Raw genomic sequence first — 15,355 nt, 5'->3', positions numbered from 1 at the left:
CTGGAACTGACATTCTTTCCATTAAAAAAAGTAAAATTTGCCATAAAGCAATCTTTACTTTCACTGTGAAGTTACACAGTTGGGAACTAACAACAATACTTTGTTTCATAACTTGTCGATGTTTCAAGGATACCCTAACAGGAGGGATTTTGCTTGGAGAACTGCATATGGCTGCCTTCCAGTTAATACCATCAAATGGAGGTACTTTAACATCAGAGATCCAATCTGTGACATCTGTTACCGATTGGACAGTAGAGCATGCATTTTACAGCTGTCATCTTGCCCTGTGTATTTGGAATAGATTACGTAATGTGTTGGACATTCCATTGCTTACAACAGAACAAGTTTTTTTTTTGCAATACTCACCACCTGTCAGCAATGGGAAGAGAATTTTGATCTTTATAATTAATGAATTAAAATACCATTTATGGAAGGTTAGAAAGAAACACGGATTTGAAAACCAGCAATATGACATCCAAATGCTTTATAATATTGTACTGTGGAAATTTTATTGTTCAATCAGATGATTTTTTTTTTAAATTTAGAAAGAAGTATTCTAGGAGGTATCAAATTTATGACTAGATGATGTGGACCACCCACATTATGCAATATTCACCAGGGGGGAGATAAAATTCTATCTATTCTTGCTATGAGAGGTTTTTTTAAATAGTTCCATCCTCTTAATTCAATGTGGTCTTACAGTCAATTGCAGGGATGACTGGATAACAATCTCAGACAGAGAAGGCCAACTCAAGACAGTTAACCCAGATGAGGACAACCACCTGGGTATCAGTACAGACTTGTACAGACATTGCGCTTTAGTTTCCATTGGTCTTTTGGTTGTTCATCTATATGAGAATGGTGAAAAAGGAAAACTGATAGCCTTTGGCTATATGATGAAAATAAAAGAGCTGAGGCCTTTTATCTATCTCTAATGCTATCTGTCTTTTCTTTCTCCTAATACTGTCAGGCTCTCTTGCACTTCTATACTAACTACGCTAGGCCTATGATGAGCAATCCTATACTTTTTCACCTCAATAAAGGTCGAAACCATTCTGGATAGTGACCCTTCCCATAATGCATAGCATTATACATGTCTGTAAGGATGCATGCTTTGCACTAAGACAAGTGATGTGAAGTCATTAGCTTCTATATATGAGTTGCCCCAGTCCTGAAAATTCTTCAGGCACAAACTTTGTTTGCTTACACTTAGATAAAGGATTAAAAACCAAGTATATAATTTCTTGGCATCTTTAATTTATATCATTTTCTTCACTTTCAGTTGCTATTTCATCATCCCAGTCTAATTTGATCATACATTTCATAGTCACTACCATCCACATTACCAGGTCTATAACAACATCTGACTAAGTATTTCATTCTATTCACCTCTACCTCACACCACAATGCCTCAAAACCACTGGCACTATTTCATTCTTGCATCTTTACTTGTACAGACATAACTCTTTCTCTATTATCAACAGCACCCCTTTCCCTTTTTACCATTTCCATTCTCACAAAATACATCATACCCTTCCATCTCTATTCCTGTCGGGATGTTGTCCTCATCCAACCATGTCTCACTTATTCCAACAATTGTTGGGTGAACAAACTCAATTAATGCAACTATTTCCTTTGCCTTGTTTCAAACCGGCCCCGTGAACATATGCCTCTACAGTCAAAAATATATCCCCCCCCCCCAGTGGCAGACCAGGCGACGGGTCGGTTGGGAGTAGTACTAACAAGAAGTCGCATCTAAAAGTAACACACGGACCCTGCATAGGAAGCGGGAATAACGCGTAGAAGAAGAAGAAGAATTTTCTTTGCCTTGTTTCTTACACTTCTAGTATTTGCATATAAACATAGCAGCTCGTTCCTGGATCTATAGCTAGTTCCGCTGATACCACTTATTTGATGTGACTTCTCCACTTGAGCCCTTTCTATTTCTCCTTATTCATCTTAGAACCTTCTTCAAATCCAACTATTTTCCCTTGATTCCAGGTCATCCCCTTCCCTTTTTGTCAGCACATGCATTCACATCCTCTTTGTGCTTTCAGCCATTCTGATGCTATGTTCCCCTGTCCATTCTGAGTCTTCCTGTTTCCCTGTCTGTCTTGTACATCATTGCTTTCCACTTGATCGGATTTATTCTCTGCACTCACTTTCTACCTTCCAGCAGCAATCGCTCCAAGCAACTCACACCAAACCACTCAAATGCAGTCCCCATCACTCCTATACAGTTCACTTCGTCCTTCAAACTCATTCCACACACATTAAAAAACTACACTCCTTTCTCATCACAAATCATTCATAATTCTTGCTCTCTGCCTCATCTCACCACTGTCATACCTGGGCAACACACTTACTACCTTTCCTATCATGCTATTATCTTTTAACCGAGTCAACAACCGCCTGATATCCAATCTGATTTGTTCTTTGTTCCCAGTTAAGTCATTTTTCTCTATTACAACTCCCAACTATTTTGCTTGCTTACTTTTCATATCCAATGCCTCAATCACTCTACTCATTCTACCTACAGGAAAACGAACCTTTTGAATCTTCTTGTCCAGCACACCTTTAATAATTGAATCACCATACAATGCCATTCGTGGGTCTTTTGTTACTTCTTTTATAATAACATTATTCATTTTTCATCATTTTCACTCTTCCATACATATCTCAAATTCTCTTAACTTCATTCCACATCTATTTCATCTCTTGCCTCATCTTAGCCAAATGAACTTTCACATCTTGCATCTCATTTTCGCTCTAATTCATGTTCTCAATTTTCTTGCAAGTCATACATGCTTGTTTGCAGTCAATGCTGCTTGCTACCTTACCTTTAACTTTACTTTGTTTTTTAACTTCCACTATATTTGCATCACTTTTGTCTTCATACCATCGATTGTTAAGTTTCTCAGATTGTTGTGAGATTTATCAGATTCTCTTTTTCATAACTGTTTTTTGCCATTTTTTCACTGTTCTTTCCTATCAGACGAGCACTCATCCTCCTCATGGTATTCTCGCTACTAGCACTTTCAGTTATCAACATATTACCACTTATGCAGTCCCCATCACTCCTATACAGTTCACTTCGTCCTTCAAACTCATTCCACACACATTAAAAAACTACACTCCTTTCTCCTCACAAATCATTCATAATTCTTGCTCATACAGTTCACTCACTCGCACACACTTTGTGGATGGATGGAAGCTGTGTGTATGTGTCTCTCTCTCTCTCACACACACACACACCTTCCTTCCATCCACCTTAAATATCCACAATTTATCTATATAATCGAATGAATACATATAGCATTGCACACCTCACCTTTCACAAAATAACTAAATTCAAAATTAAGTTCCTGAATGGACAAAGCCGCTGCCCTCAATCGTTAGTACGGTAACTTCAATTGTTACCATACTAAGCTATAATTTTAACGAATCCATAAACAAACTTAAACAAAAAAGACCACACACTAATAACACTGGAACCGCACAACTTTTGCAGCAACTCTTACTCATAAACACACAATTATTTACAATTAATTATTCCAAAAAACTTATCTGAAATGGGAGCCTTCTTTACATACTGCTATTTCTCTCTCGACAGTGATTTAATATATATATTATATAGGATAATATGTATATAGGAGTACATCATTATCTTCATAAAGCAAAGAGCTAAGTTTGATAACTCTTATTCTAATATCCAGTTTAATGCCATTTTTTCAATCCATATAGATGATGAATAACAGTAGTGATAATGTACATTCTCGTCTTACCCCTGATTTTACATCAAACCATCTTCCTATATCTCCTTCAGTTCTAACTGCTGATTTATATCCTAAATACAGACTATGTATTGCTCTGTATAATGTTCCATTTACCCATATGATTGTAGTCTATTGAAAAAGCTTAGAAATGGAGGAAAGAGAAAAAGCAATCAAAGATGATAATGATGACATAAAAACTGAAGATAAGGATATCCTAGATGTCTGGTGTAGTTATTTTGAAAGACAATTAAATGAAACAAGTATTGACAGAACAGTAGTAAAAAAATTTCAAGAGGAATGTAAAAAAGTGCATGTATATATCAGTAGCATCGCATGCCCATTTCGGTTAGGTGCTGTCATGTGGCTTATGCAACCAGTGCTACAAAATTCATGTCAATTTGACCATATGATTGCATGAAAGTTTTAAGAGTGCATAGCACATTAGCACTCATCTTAATTGGTCCAATGCCTTTAGGATAGCATTGAATACTTTAATTTATCAACTAATTGTAACCAAATCTGTGTAGAGCAGGGGGACAATGTGTTAAACGCATATTATGAAATAGAGAAGTGTCAGATGTACTCAGTTTCTGCATCTTTGTGCTTGCTCACTAAATTTGGAAGTGGAGGATGAGGCTTACCTCCTTTAACTATGATCATACAAGCTGCTAAAGCTCTGACAGAAAACGGGGCATTCAGCAGATCATCAACAATGTTTCCCATTGTAAATATGAGCAAAAAAGCCAAATTATTTATTGAAAATTATATATTAAAAACTTGTCTATATCAGTGTCCTAAACACGTCAGTTCATACTTCACGCACACAAAACAGATGAAACTCATGACAAATGACAATATTCAATTGGATTGGTTGACACAATAACCAATCACAGCCACTGATTTCTGGGTGCTACTGTCTCAGTCTCACTAAGAATTTCATCTGCTGTGCCATCTGTAAATCTGTACAAAGGGCTCAAAGGTGTCTGTATTTGTGGCTATTAACATGGATGTGATGTAATGTTTACAAATCAAAAAATGTCCTCTTCATGAAGCATTAGTATATTGTGTTTAATTTTAGAAATTACGTGAAGACAGGAAACATTTCAGAGAGTCTTTAGCACATCCTGAATATATGCTCCTGATATATATATACACATATATATTTCAATAATTGAGGAAGAAAAAAGCCAATGAAAATGCAGCTGAATTTGATGATATTCAACCAGAAATGCTTAAATATGGAGATATAAAAGTTTTGTAGTGGTTACACACATAATTTACAGGGCACCGTCAGAAGGGCAAATTGCAGATGATTGGAGTAAAGATCCATAGTTCCCATCTATTAAAAAAAAAAAGCTAATAAAGCTGAATATGAGAATTATAGAGAAATTTCTACATTAAGTGTTCCAGGTAAGATTTATGAAAGCATACTTGAAAATAGGTTGAGAAAAATTGTGTGGAAGAGAAACTTGGAGAAGAACAAGCTGGGTTCAGGCTAAATAAGGACTGTCAAGATCAGATTTTCACTTTACAACAAATGGTTGGTTGAGTAGTCGTGAGAATGTTACAAGGATCTGTAATTAAGTTTTGTAGATCTGGAAAAGGCATGGCACGGTACCCAGAGAAAAGCTTTTCAAACTGCATTTATATGGGGTAAAAGGAACATTATACAGAGCAACATATAGTCTATATTTAAGTTGTAAGTCAGCAGTTAGAACTGAAAAAATATAAAGCATGTCACAGGGAGTGGTTCTCTATAGCGAAGCATTTCTCATGGAGTGTTCTTTCCACTTAAGGAATAGAAATCTAGACAACTCATGTCAGGTATGAATGGGGGTAAAGAACTTGCCATCTATACTTTCCTGTAATATCTGATGCTTTGCATGAAACATAGTTTTGCATTTTTATATCAAATGAGGACTCTGACCACAAACATGTCAGGTCTTGGGAAGCATATTTTTGGACAATGTTTTGCAGACACTTCCTATAGATGCTGCTATAGTTGACCTTTGCAGGCACTCTTGTCTGTCACTCTCATTGTATTCTAGTCATTGAACTGTTATCATCATCTTGTTTATTATTTTAACGGTATAACAGAACACAGAAACTAAGTAAATAATTAATTTATTGACTTGATGCTGATATTTCCAATGCTGATGTTATACCGTTAAAATAATAAACAACATGTTCGACGAACACATAAGTCTGTCCACATGTTATCATCATCATTAACTTAACCTTCATGTGTTGTGACATTTATTATTATTATTATGTGACACCTACAGGGAGTCCAAAGACTCATCGAGGGAGAATGTGCCAACAGCATCAAACGACACTAACTCCCTTCCAACTACTAACGAAGCTCAAACTTGCTTAACTTTCTGTGTGAGCCTTTAGTAGCAGAGGCTCTGTTTATTTAGTTATTATTATCATCATCATCAAATTCTTGACATGTACCCTCAAGGGGGTGTACAAGATATGATAGTACTACATGAAAAACTTACATCATCACTAACTTCCTATCTACAATTTTCCTCCAAATCAGTCTGTTACTTGTCAAGACTGCAACATTATCAGATCTTATATTTCTGTCCAAAGTAAAGGCACTTTTTACTGTATCAATCCACCTATATCTTTGTCTTCCTTCTTCTTTTTCCTGCCAACCTGGCAGAGAACACTTGTTTTGCTAATCTTTCCTCTCCCATTCTGTTTAAGTGACCATACCACCTGAGATTAGCTCTGCTAACACATTCCTAGAGACTACCAATGTCAAGTTCTTTCCTAATATCATTGTTTTTAATATGATATTGCCATTGATGCTATCTGTTCATGCCTCTATTTGTTCTCAGGACTCTCATATCTCCAGTCTCTAGTCTTTGGTCAAGTGTTTTACTTCTAACCCAGCTCTCAGATCCATAAATTAAAATTGGCTTGAACGCTGTATTGTATACAGCTAATTTAGTGTTTTGACTAATTTCTCTCTTATTCCATATAAATTTGTTCATACCAGCTTTGTTAATTCTGTTGTCTATTTCCATATTTAATTTACCATCTTCACTAAAAATCGTGCCTAGGTAGCTGAAATGTTTCACTTGTTCTATAAGTTCTCTATTCACAATGCAGTTTCAACGGTTCTGCCTATTTTCATTGTCTTCGCTTTGTTATTGCTGACTTTCATATGACAATACTGTATGACAGTATTACAACAGTTATTCAATTTAGTAAGGGAATCTTTTAGACTTGTACTGGATTTATTTATAAATATAACATCATCCATATAAAGTAAAGAGCTCAGATTAACATTTCCAATTTTGATATCAGATTTAATACCACTTTCCTTCATAATGTGATTCATATAGATAATGAATAACAGAGGAGATAATGTACATCCTTGTCTGACACCAGATTTAACATTAAACCATCTTCCTGTACTTCCTTCAATTCTAACTGCTGACTTACAAGTCAAATAAAGACTAAGTATTATTGCTTGATATAATGCCCCACTGACACCATACAACTGTAGTGTTTTGAATAGCTTTTCTCTTAGTACCTTGTCCAGATCTACAAAACCTAAATAGAGATCTTTATTATATTTCCATGATTTCTCAACTATTTGTCATAAAGTGAGTTAATTACAGGCATAATGACGTGGTGAGGACTCTACCTTTTCCACATATTGTCATAAGTATTCATTGCTGTAAAGCCATGAATACTTACATTGATATAGTTGATATAGTCAAAGTTTTGGCTATACCACCTAAGCTATGGAGTCTGGAGAGCCTATAGAACAAGTAAAATATTTCGACTATTTGAGTATAGTTTTTAGCGATGATGGTAAATTAAATCTGGAAATTGATTACAGAATAAGCAAAGCTGGTATGGCAGATAGCCAGCTGAATAAATTTATATGGAATAAGAGAGAAATTAGCCTAAACACCAAAATGAGAGTATACAAGACATTACAAGAGATACCAGAAATTAGCCGAAACACCAAACTAATAGTATACAAGATAATGTTCAAACTAGTTTTAAGTTGTAGATCTGAGATTTAGGTCAGAAATAAAGCACTAATTCCAAGACTAGAAATCCCCTATATGAGGGTTCTGAGAAAAACTAGGTGAGTGAATTTTATTTATTTATTCATTCTCATGGCAAAAGGAGTACAAAAGGAATAAATTATAAAAAAAAAAAAAAAAAAAAAAAAAAAAAAAAAAAAAAAAAGGCAGTTACAAATACTGTTTTCTATGTGAGCATGCAAGCTCTATTCATATGTTACATGCATAGGATTTAAAACATGTTGCAATGATATTAAAGAGAGAAAGAGGTATGCTAGCTGGATTATGATCTGTGCACAGTCTCTAAAGACTATGAAGATCACCCTCTGCCAACAACCAGAACCATCTTGAACAGATTCCCTAATAGTCAACATTGTCCTACACTAATAGAGACAGGCACATCAATCCCAGTCATCAGCAGAACACCAATCGCTAGATGGAACCTTCACAGGTCCAACTGGAATGCATTTCAGAAACAAATCGAGCAAACCATTAGAGCAATTCCATCCACTCCTAATTGCTATCCAAGATTTGTTAAAGTAATCAAAACTGCAGCCAAAGCTTCTATTCCTAGAGGCTACAGAAAACAATACATTCCATGCTGGAGTAGAGAAACTGAGGAACTTTTAGCCAAATATGAAGAGAATGAAGACCTAACTGTTGCTAAGGAGCTCATAGCAACGCTGGATAAAAACAGAAAGGAAAGATGGATCTCAACCATCCATGAACTCGATTTCACCACATCTAGCCGGAAAAGCTGGTCACTTCTCAGAAAATTAGGTAGAGCAGAACCAACAACACACAAAACAACAGAGATAACTCCTGATCAAATGACTAATCATTTATTGAAATCTCCAAGATACGTCCCAGCTCTATCAGGAAAATTACTGTGCAATCCTCCATCAGACAAATCCTGAAGATGGGGTCCCGATCTTCCTGAATTTGTATCTCAGGAAGAGGTACAGGTAGCCTTAAAACTCACCAAGAATGGAAAGGCTGCACTAGCCCTTGCATTCTCTGCAGCAGAATACTGTGCCCCAGTCTGGGGGAACACTATAAACATTATAGACACCCAGCTAAACTCTACCATGTGCACAATTAGTGGGAGAGAAGCACTGTATTTCCCTGGCTGCCTGTCCTATCTAACATTGCTCCACCAAATATACAGAGAAGACAAGAATTGATCAAAGAATTTAATAAGGTAATGAGCAACCTGCTCCTGCCCCTACATCACTCTCATAAATCCACCTAGTCTTCACCTAAAATCAACAGTGACAGAATCATGTTAAAAATGAAGATATTAGAAAATGAACATGACATTGTTAGCATTCAAGAATGTGTAAGCATAGCTATCAAAGGTTAGCAAAACAAATGTTTGATGCCAAGATGGCAGGAAAGAGCCCTAGAAGAGGACTAAGGTCTAGATGGATCAATTCAGTCAGAAGTGCCTTAGAAGCATGAAATATTAGATATGACAATATCAGCATGCTGACAAGTAAGAGCCTAAGTTGCAAGAAAATTGTGGATAGGAGATTAAAAATAATGTAAACTTAATCATGTATTGATGTCATAGTAGCCTGAACACTAACAAGTTAAACAACTTTCTGTAGATATCTCTGATCCAGACTATTTTAATAATAAGGTGATACACCTTTTTACCACTTGTATATGGCAAATATACGATTTCTGCATTAATTCATCCATGGTATCTTCGTAGTCTGACTCCCATTTGATGAGACCTCAAGAAAAGTTGAAACTGTGTAAAACTTAATGTAGCTTAAAAATACCAAAGCACTTTACATCGATTTTTACAGTGGTCAAGTCTCATGAGAACTGTAAATATCCTTGTTTGTTTCTATGTATATTTTGCTAAATATTAATGTAGTTAACCCTATGGGAAGTGACTGTATTTACTGTTTTAACAAATCAAAAACAAAGGCAATGCTTTGCCATCAGAACTTTGTATATAGCTATGTGTAAGAGCACAAGAAAGTTGTTTACTATTTTTGTGTATGAGAAAGTTGCTTACAAGCTCTGTGCATAATTCCTTTAAAGTTAGTGAGTGCCACTAGGTTTAGAGACTTTCCGTGGCCGGAAAGGACAAGCAAAGTATCAAAGAGTTCCGCTAGTTTTAGAGAAGAGACAAGTTTCCGCTGCCCGGCAAAATACGATCAAAAGAATGCAGGGAGGAGAACAAAGAGCGGGTTAAACTTAAAAGAAGATGAAAGAGTCGTGCCAATTTTCTTTGGGGTTTACAACCCTTAGTGTAAGGTTCGGAGAACAGGAAAATAAAAGAGGACCGAGATGAGCATAAGAAGCTTTCAGTCGTCAGCAGAGGAGAGGCAGTCCGAACCAGAGCGGTGGCAGAGAGGCAAGGCTCCAGTTGCTGAGAGAAGAGTGTCCAGGTCCAGTTACCAACAGAGGAGAGCCAAGATCCAAGTGCTGAGAGAGCAAGGCGAAGCGCTGTTACCAAAGAGAGCCAGAGCGAGTCGGCGGCAGTTACAGTCATCAGCGGTCAGCAGTTAGAGGCACAGTCATTGGCAATTAGTAGCAGAAATGGCGACAGTTAGAAGCAGAAGCCCGAAGTAGGATCCAGAGGATAATTTGCCCTATGCTGAAACCTCTTGCACGTGCTATATCGAGTACCGCAGATTGCAGTCCAAAAAGCCTGCCAATATCCCGGCATGATACCGCTGAATGAAGGAAGCTTAAGATCTGCGATGAAAGAAATGCCAGAAAGACTTTTGTGTAAGACTCTTGACTGAATGTGCGATACAGAGCCTCTGTAAGTTCCATCCTTTTTGTAATTTTTCTCTTACAATCTAGGCAATATGTTATATATGGACTGTTAAGAATTAGTTTAATAGTAATAAGAAGTGTCCATAAGAGAGTCAATTGGCATGTTAGAAGTTGATATCAAATTTGTAAAAGTAACTTAGCAGAGAGTTAACTAACCTCTTTGCGAGTAAACGAGAAGTTTAATAAGTTGAATTTGTAAGCAGAGAGTAAATAAGTTTTTGAGTTAAAGAGATTATTTAATGTTGAAGTAAAAGGGTTCTAATTTTATGCTAAAGATTTTTTTAGATGGGTAGAGAAAACAATCTCCCTGTCGTTTGATCCATGTATATTTCATATTAATGTAAATAAATGTGTTTTAATTATTTGTTAAAAGAGTGCTGCTTGATCCTTTATTTTACAACTGCACTGTTCCTAAATAAATCGGACTTGTGAGCAGGAAACAACTAAGGCATTAAAAGCACAGTTTAATTACTTAAGAACCACGACTGTTTATGTAAACTTTGTTGAAGGAATTTACGCTAGTAAGAGAGAGAGAGAGAGAAATCTACTGGACGTTTCACTGAGTGTTATGCCGATACTGAAATACTGGATGGTGCAGTCTTAACAAATAAATTTTCCGGTGTTCATAGGCATATGACTAGTAAAATACGAAAGGTGGATAAACATAGTACGCAGTAGAATAAGTAAGGAAAGTTACAAGAGAAAAAGCACACACTGCTAATTAATAATAAACAATAAAAGAAGATGTTACAATAATGCAGCAGACAGAAGTTATTACAACTGGTCTATGTAGTGATTTTTTCCTGTGTGACAATATACTGTATGCTTCCCAAAGGAAGTGTGTTTGCATTATTAGATACTCAGACAATTGATGTGAAGTCAACAGCCTCTATATACAAGCAGCTTAGTCATGAAGATATTTTAAATGCAAACTTTGCTGACATTTGGGGATAATACAGAACAAGAATATAATTTCTTGTTAAATACAATTTACTGTGCATTTGTGATTATATTGGGAGGGGAAAAATACACATTTTTAATTTTGGTATACAATATCTAACATGAGACTAATCATACGTTCATTCTGAAAGTTGATTTTGCAGAATGAACATATTTTTCTTCAGATATTCCCACTGGCAACAGTTGCAGGATATGAATTTTTGAAATGACCCTCATATAAAAATATTTTCATGGTATTTAAGTAGTTCACTGGCGTCAAAACAAAGAGTTAGGAAGAGTAATTTTTCTTCTTGCTAGTCGAAGTAGCCTATATTATGATGTAGGCTTTCATTTTAAACTTACCTGCTACAGCTGATATTTGCAGAAGTATTATCATATTCTCCACTATTTCTAGAAGAATGACTGGAGTGTGTGTGACCCTGTTCAAAAAAGCAAAGGTTATTTCATTTATAATCAATCCTTGACATTAATCAATAATACAAAATTGTGAATACACTTTTGTTTAATTATTTGAATACATTGATTTATTTTCTTATTTTTATAATTTCTGATATGATAATCCACCAACTTTATTACAACATTTTGTAAAAAAGGTTAAAAAGTAACAGGTGCTATTATCATTCCTATATATTATCAATAATTTTAAACATTTAGAAAACTAAGTTTGGCTTGGAATAAACACTAATGAATACTTGATTCTCTTTATCATGACTATTATTTTTAAATTAGTACCCCAAACACAACAGGCAGTTTGATAGAGTAATTATTATTATTACCACCCCAAGACCTCATGGAGTCAAAGACTCATCTGGGAGGTCCTTTTATCACACACACACAGCTCATCATACTGTGTTTTAAACACATTCAAACTCTTTGCAGACACCACATTCTCAGGCAAGGCATTCCAATCATTCACAACTCTGCTTTATACAGTTTCCAGGGATGACCTATGGTTCTCCCCTGATCTCCCATTATTCTCTGTAAAACTTCTCCAGCATTGATCCTATAAAAACCTCTTACCAACTTATAGGTTTCTATCATATCCCCCCCCCCTTCCTCTTGTCCACCAGACTCTGAAAATTACATCTTCTCAATCTTTCCTCATACTCGAAATTCCAGAGGTCAGAAACTACCTTAGTCAGTCTCCTTTGGACCCTTTCCAACATCTCTTCATACTTCTGAAAACCCAGTGACCAAATCTGGACACAATAGTCCATGTGCGGCCTAATCAAAGCCTTATACAACGGAACAAGAATCTCCTTACTTCTACATGTCAGTGTCCTCCGCATCATTCCCAGAAGCCTTTGTGTTGTCTTCACAATTCTGGCGATGTGCCCACTAAATTTTAGATCCTTATCCACTATCACCCCCAGATCTCTTATTTCCTCTACCTCCAACAATATATTCTCACCAAGAATAAATTCTGTATTCCATCTTTGTTTTCCAAATTTTAAAACCTTACATTTTGTAAGACTGAACTCACATCCCCATTTCCGTGCATAATCACTCAATCTATTCAAGTCTTCCTGTAAGGCCACAACATCTTCACTACACTTCATGGTTCGTCCCAACTTTGCATCATCTGCAAACAACTGAATATCTCTATCCAAATCTTCACCTATATCATTAATATACAAGTTAAACAGTAATGGACCTAAAACAGATCCCTGAGGCACTCCGCTAGTGACTTTCCTTTTCCTGGTTATTGCTCCCCCATACACAACTTGTTGATACCTATCAGATAGCCAGTCTCCAATCCAATGCACCAATCAATTATCCAACCCCATCTGCTCTAGTTTGACTGTCAACCTATTGAGGTACTCTATCAAAAGCCTTTGCGAAATCCAATTATATTACTGTGTATCCTTTTCCTCTGTCCAAGGAAGCAATCGCTTTATTGTAATAAGTAAGTAGATTACTAAAACATGATCTCCCTTTAGCAAATCCATGCTGTTCATCAAAGATAATACCATTGTTATCAACCCAAATCTGGATCCTAGTTCTCACAAGCTTCTCCCACAACTTAACCACAACACCTGACACACAGATAGGCCTATAGTCTGATGGTTGAGTTCGATCACCTTATTTATGAAGTGGCACAATCTTGCCCTCCTTCCACTCCTTAGGAACTTGACCGAATGCAAGACTTGTATTAAAAAATATGTCAAGGCAGGTGTCAACTCCCTGGTACATTCCTTCAGTATACATGGTGATATATTATCAATTGCTCACCTACAGTCAGTCTCTCCTCCACATCATCAACTGCTCTCAATCCCTCCATGAAGTCACATTAATAAGATTGAAAGATCTTTATGAACTGCTCATTATGTTTCTCCATCACACATTCTGCATCAGTTGTCTTTACATCATTTTCTCCAATCAATATCATCCTTCCATAATTATTCTTTCCTTTGCTGGCTACATATCAAAAGAACTCATTAGGATTCTTTCTGGCTTCATTAGCCAACTGCTGTTCATACCTCTCTTTAGCTACCCTGACTAACTAAGTCACCCTCCTTGCCTGGTCTTTGTAGACCTCATGAAATTGGCTATTTCCACTTCTCTTATGCTGCCTCCACAATGCCCTTTTTCTCTGTATCGCATGTTTAATCTCTTTATTCATCCATCTCACACCCACCTTATTTAACCTTCTCACCCTTGGAATACATTTAGATATTGCATCTGCTAAACAGTTTTTGAAAATCCCCCAAGCTGTACTGATCTCTTTTCCAGCTAAACATGCTACACCCGCAAGCTGTCTCACAGAGGTCCTCGCACTGCTGATAATCACCTCATGGTCACTCTTACCAATTGGTGGATGATTTGACACCTCATTTATAATTACATCCTCTGATGAGATGACCAAATCCAAGACCCTTAATCCTCCCCTCTGTTACATACTGTCTGAAGTAGTTATCCCTCAAAAACTCAAGAAACTCATTTTCTTTACTTCCAGTTGCTATCTCATCATTCCAGTCTATATTGCCATAATTAAAATCACCCATAATGATCACCCTTTTCTTATTTACTTGGCTAATTTGATTATACATTTCATTATCACCACCATCCACATTACCTGGTCTATAACAACATCCCACCAAGTATTGATTCCATTCACCTCTATCTCACACCATACTGCCTCAAAACCACTGGCACTATTTCCCTCTTGCATCTCTACTTTATATGGACATAACTCTTTCTCTATCATCAATAGCACTCCCCCCCTCCCTTTTTACCCCTTCTGTCCTCACGAAACACATCATACCCTTCCATCTCTATTCCTGTCAGGATGTCATCTTCTTCCAACTATGTCTCACTTATTCCGACAACCTTTGGGTGAAGAGACACAATTAGTGCAACCATTTCATCTGCCTTGTTTCTTATACTTCTAGCATTTGTATACAAACACAACAACTCATTTCTGGATCTACAGCCAGTTCCACTGATACCACTCACTCGATGTGATCTCTCCATGCTTGACTGGGGCCATTTCCCTTTCTGCTTCTTCATTTTAAAACCCTTTTCAATTCCAACTGTTTTCTCTTGATCCCTTGTCATTCCATTCCTTTCCTGCCTACACATGCTCACCTCCTCTTGGTGCATCCACCTTTCTCATGCTGTGTACCCCTGTCCACAGCCTCCCAGTTTCCCTGCTCCTCTTGCACACCCATTCTTTCATTTTCTATACTCATACCACTCACTTCCCCATTCATAACCACCTCTTCAATCTCTCTCTCTCTCTCTCGTCTTACTCTCCCACTCTTC

At 36.7% G+C, this 15,355-nt stretch overlaps 1 protein-coding gene across 1 annotated transcript in view; it reads right to left on the bottom strand.

Annotated features, from left to right (window-relative positions):
- Positions 1 to 15,355, bottom strand: part of Git (ARF GTPase-activating protein GIT1) — a 707,749-nt gene that overhangs the window by 128,515 nt on the left and 563,879 nt on the right. Inside the window, exon 18 of the mRNA XM_090400625.1 lies at positions 11,933 to 12,009. Within this exon, the coding sequence (XP_090256751.1) occupies positions 11,933 to 12,009 (77 nt within the window). The remainder of the gene's footprint in view (positions 1 to 11,932; positions 12,010 to 15,355) is intronic.

Source organism: Typopeltis vanoorti, chromosome 1 (assembly GCF_054136105.1).
Source record: "Typopeltis vanoorti isolate ZY-2024b chromosome 1, IOZ_Tvanoo_1.0, whole genome shotgun sequence".
Classification (NCBI taxonomy): Eukaryota; Metazoa; Arthropoda; class Arachnida; order Uropygi; family Thelyphonidae; genus Typopeltis; species Typopeltis vanoorti.
Note: the sequence above shows the minus strand (reverse complement) of the source record. Positions and strands in the feature narration are given on the sequence as shown.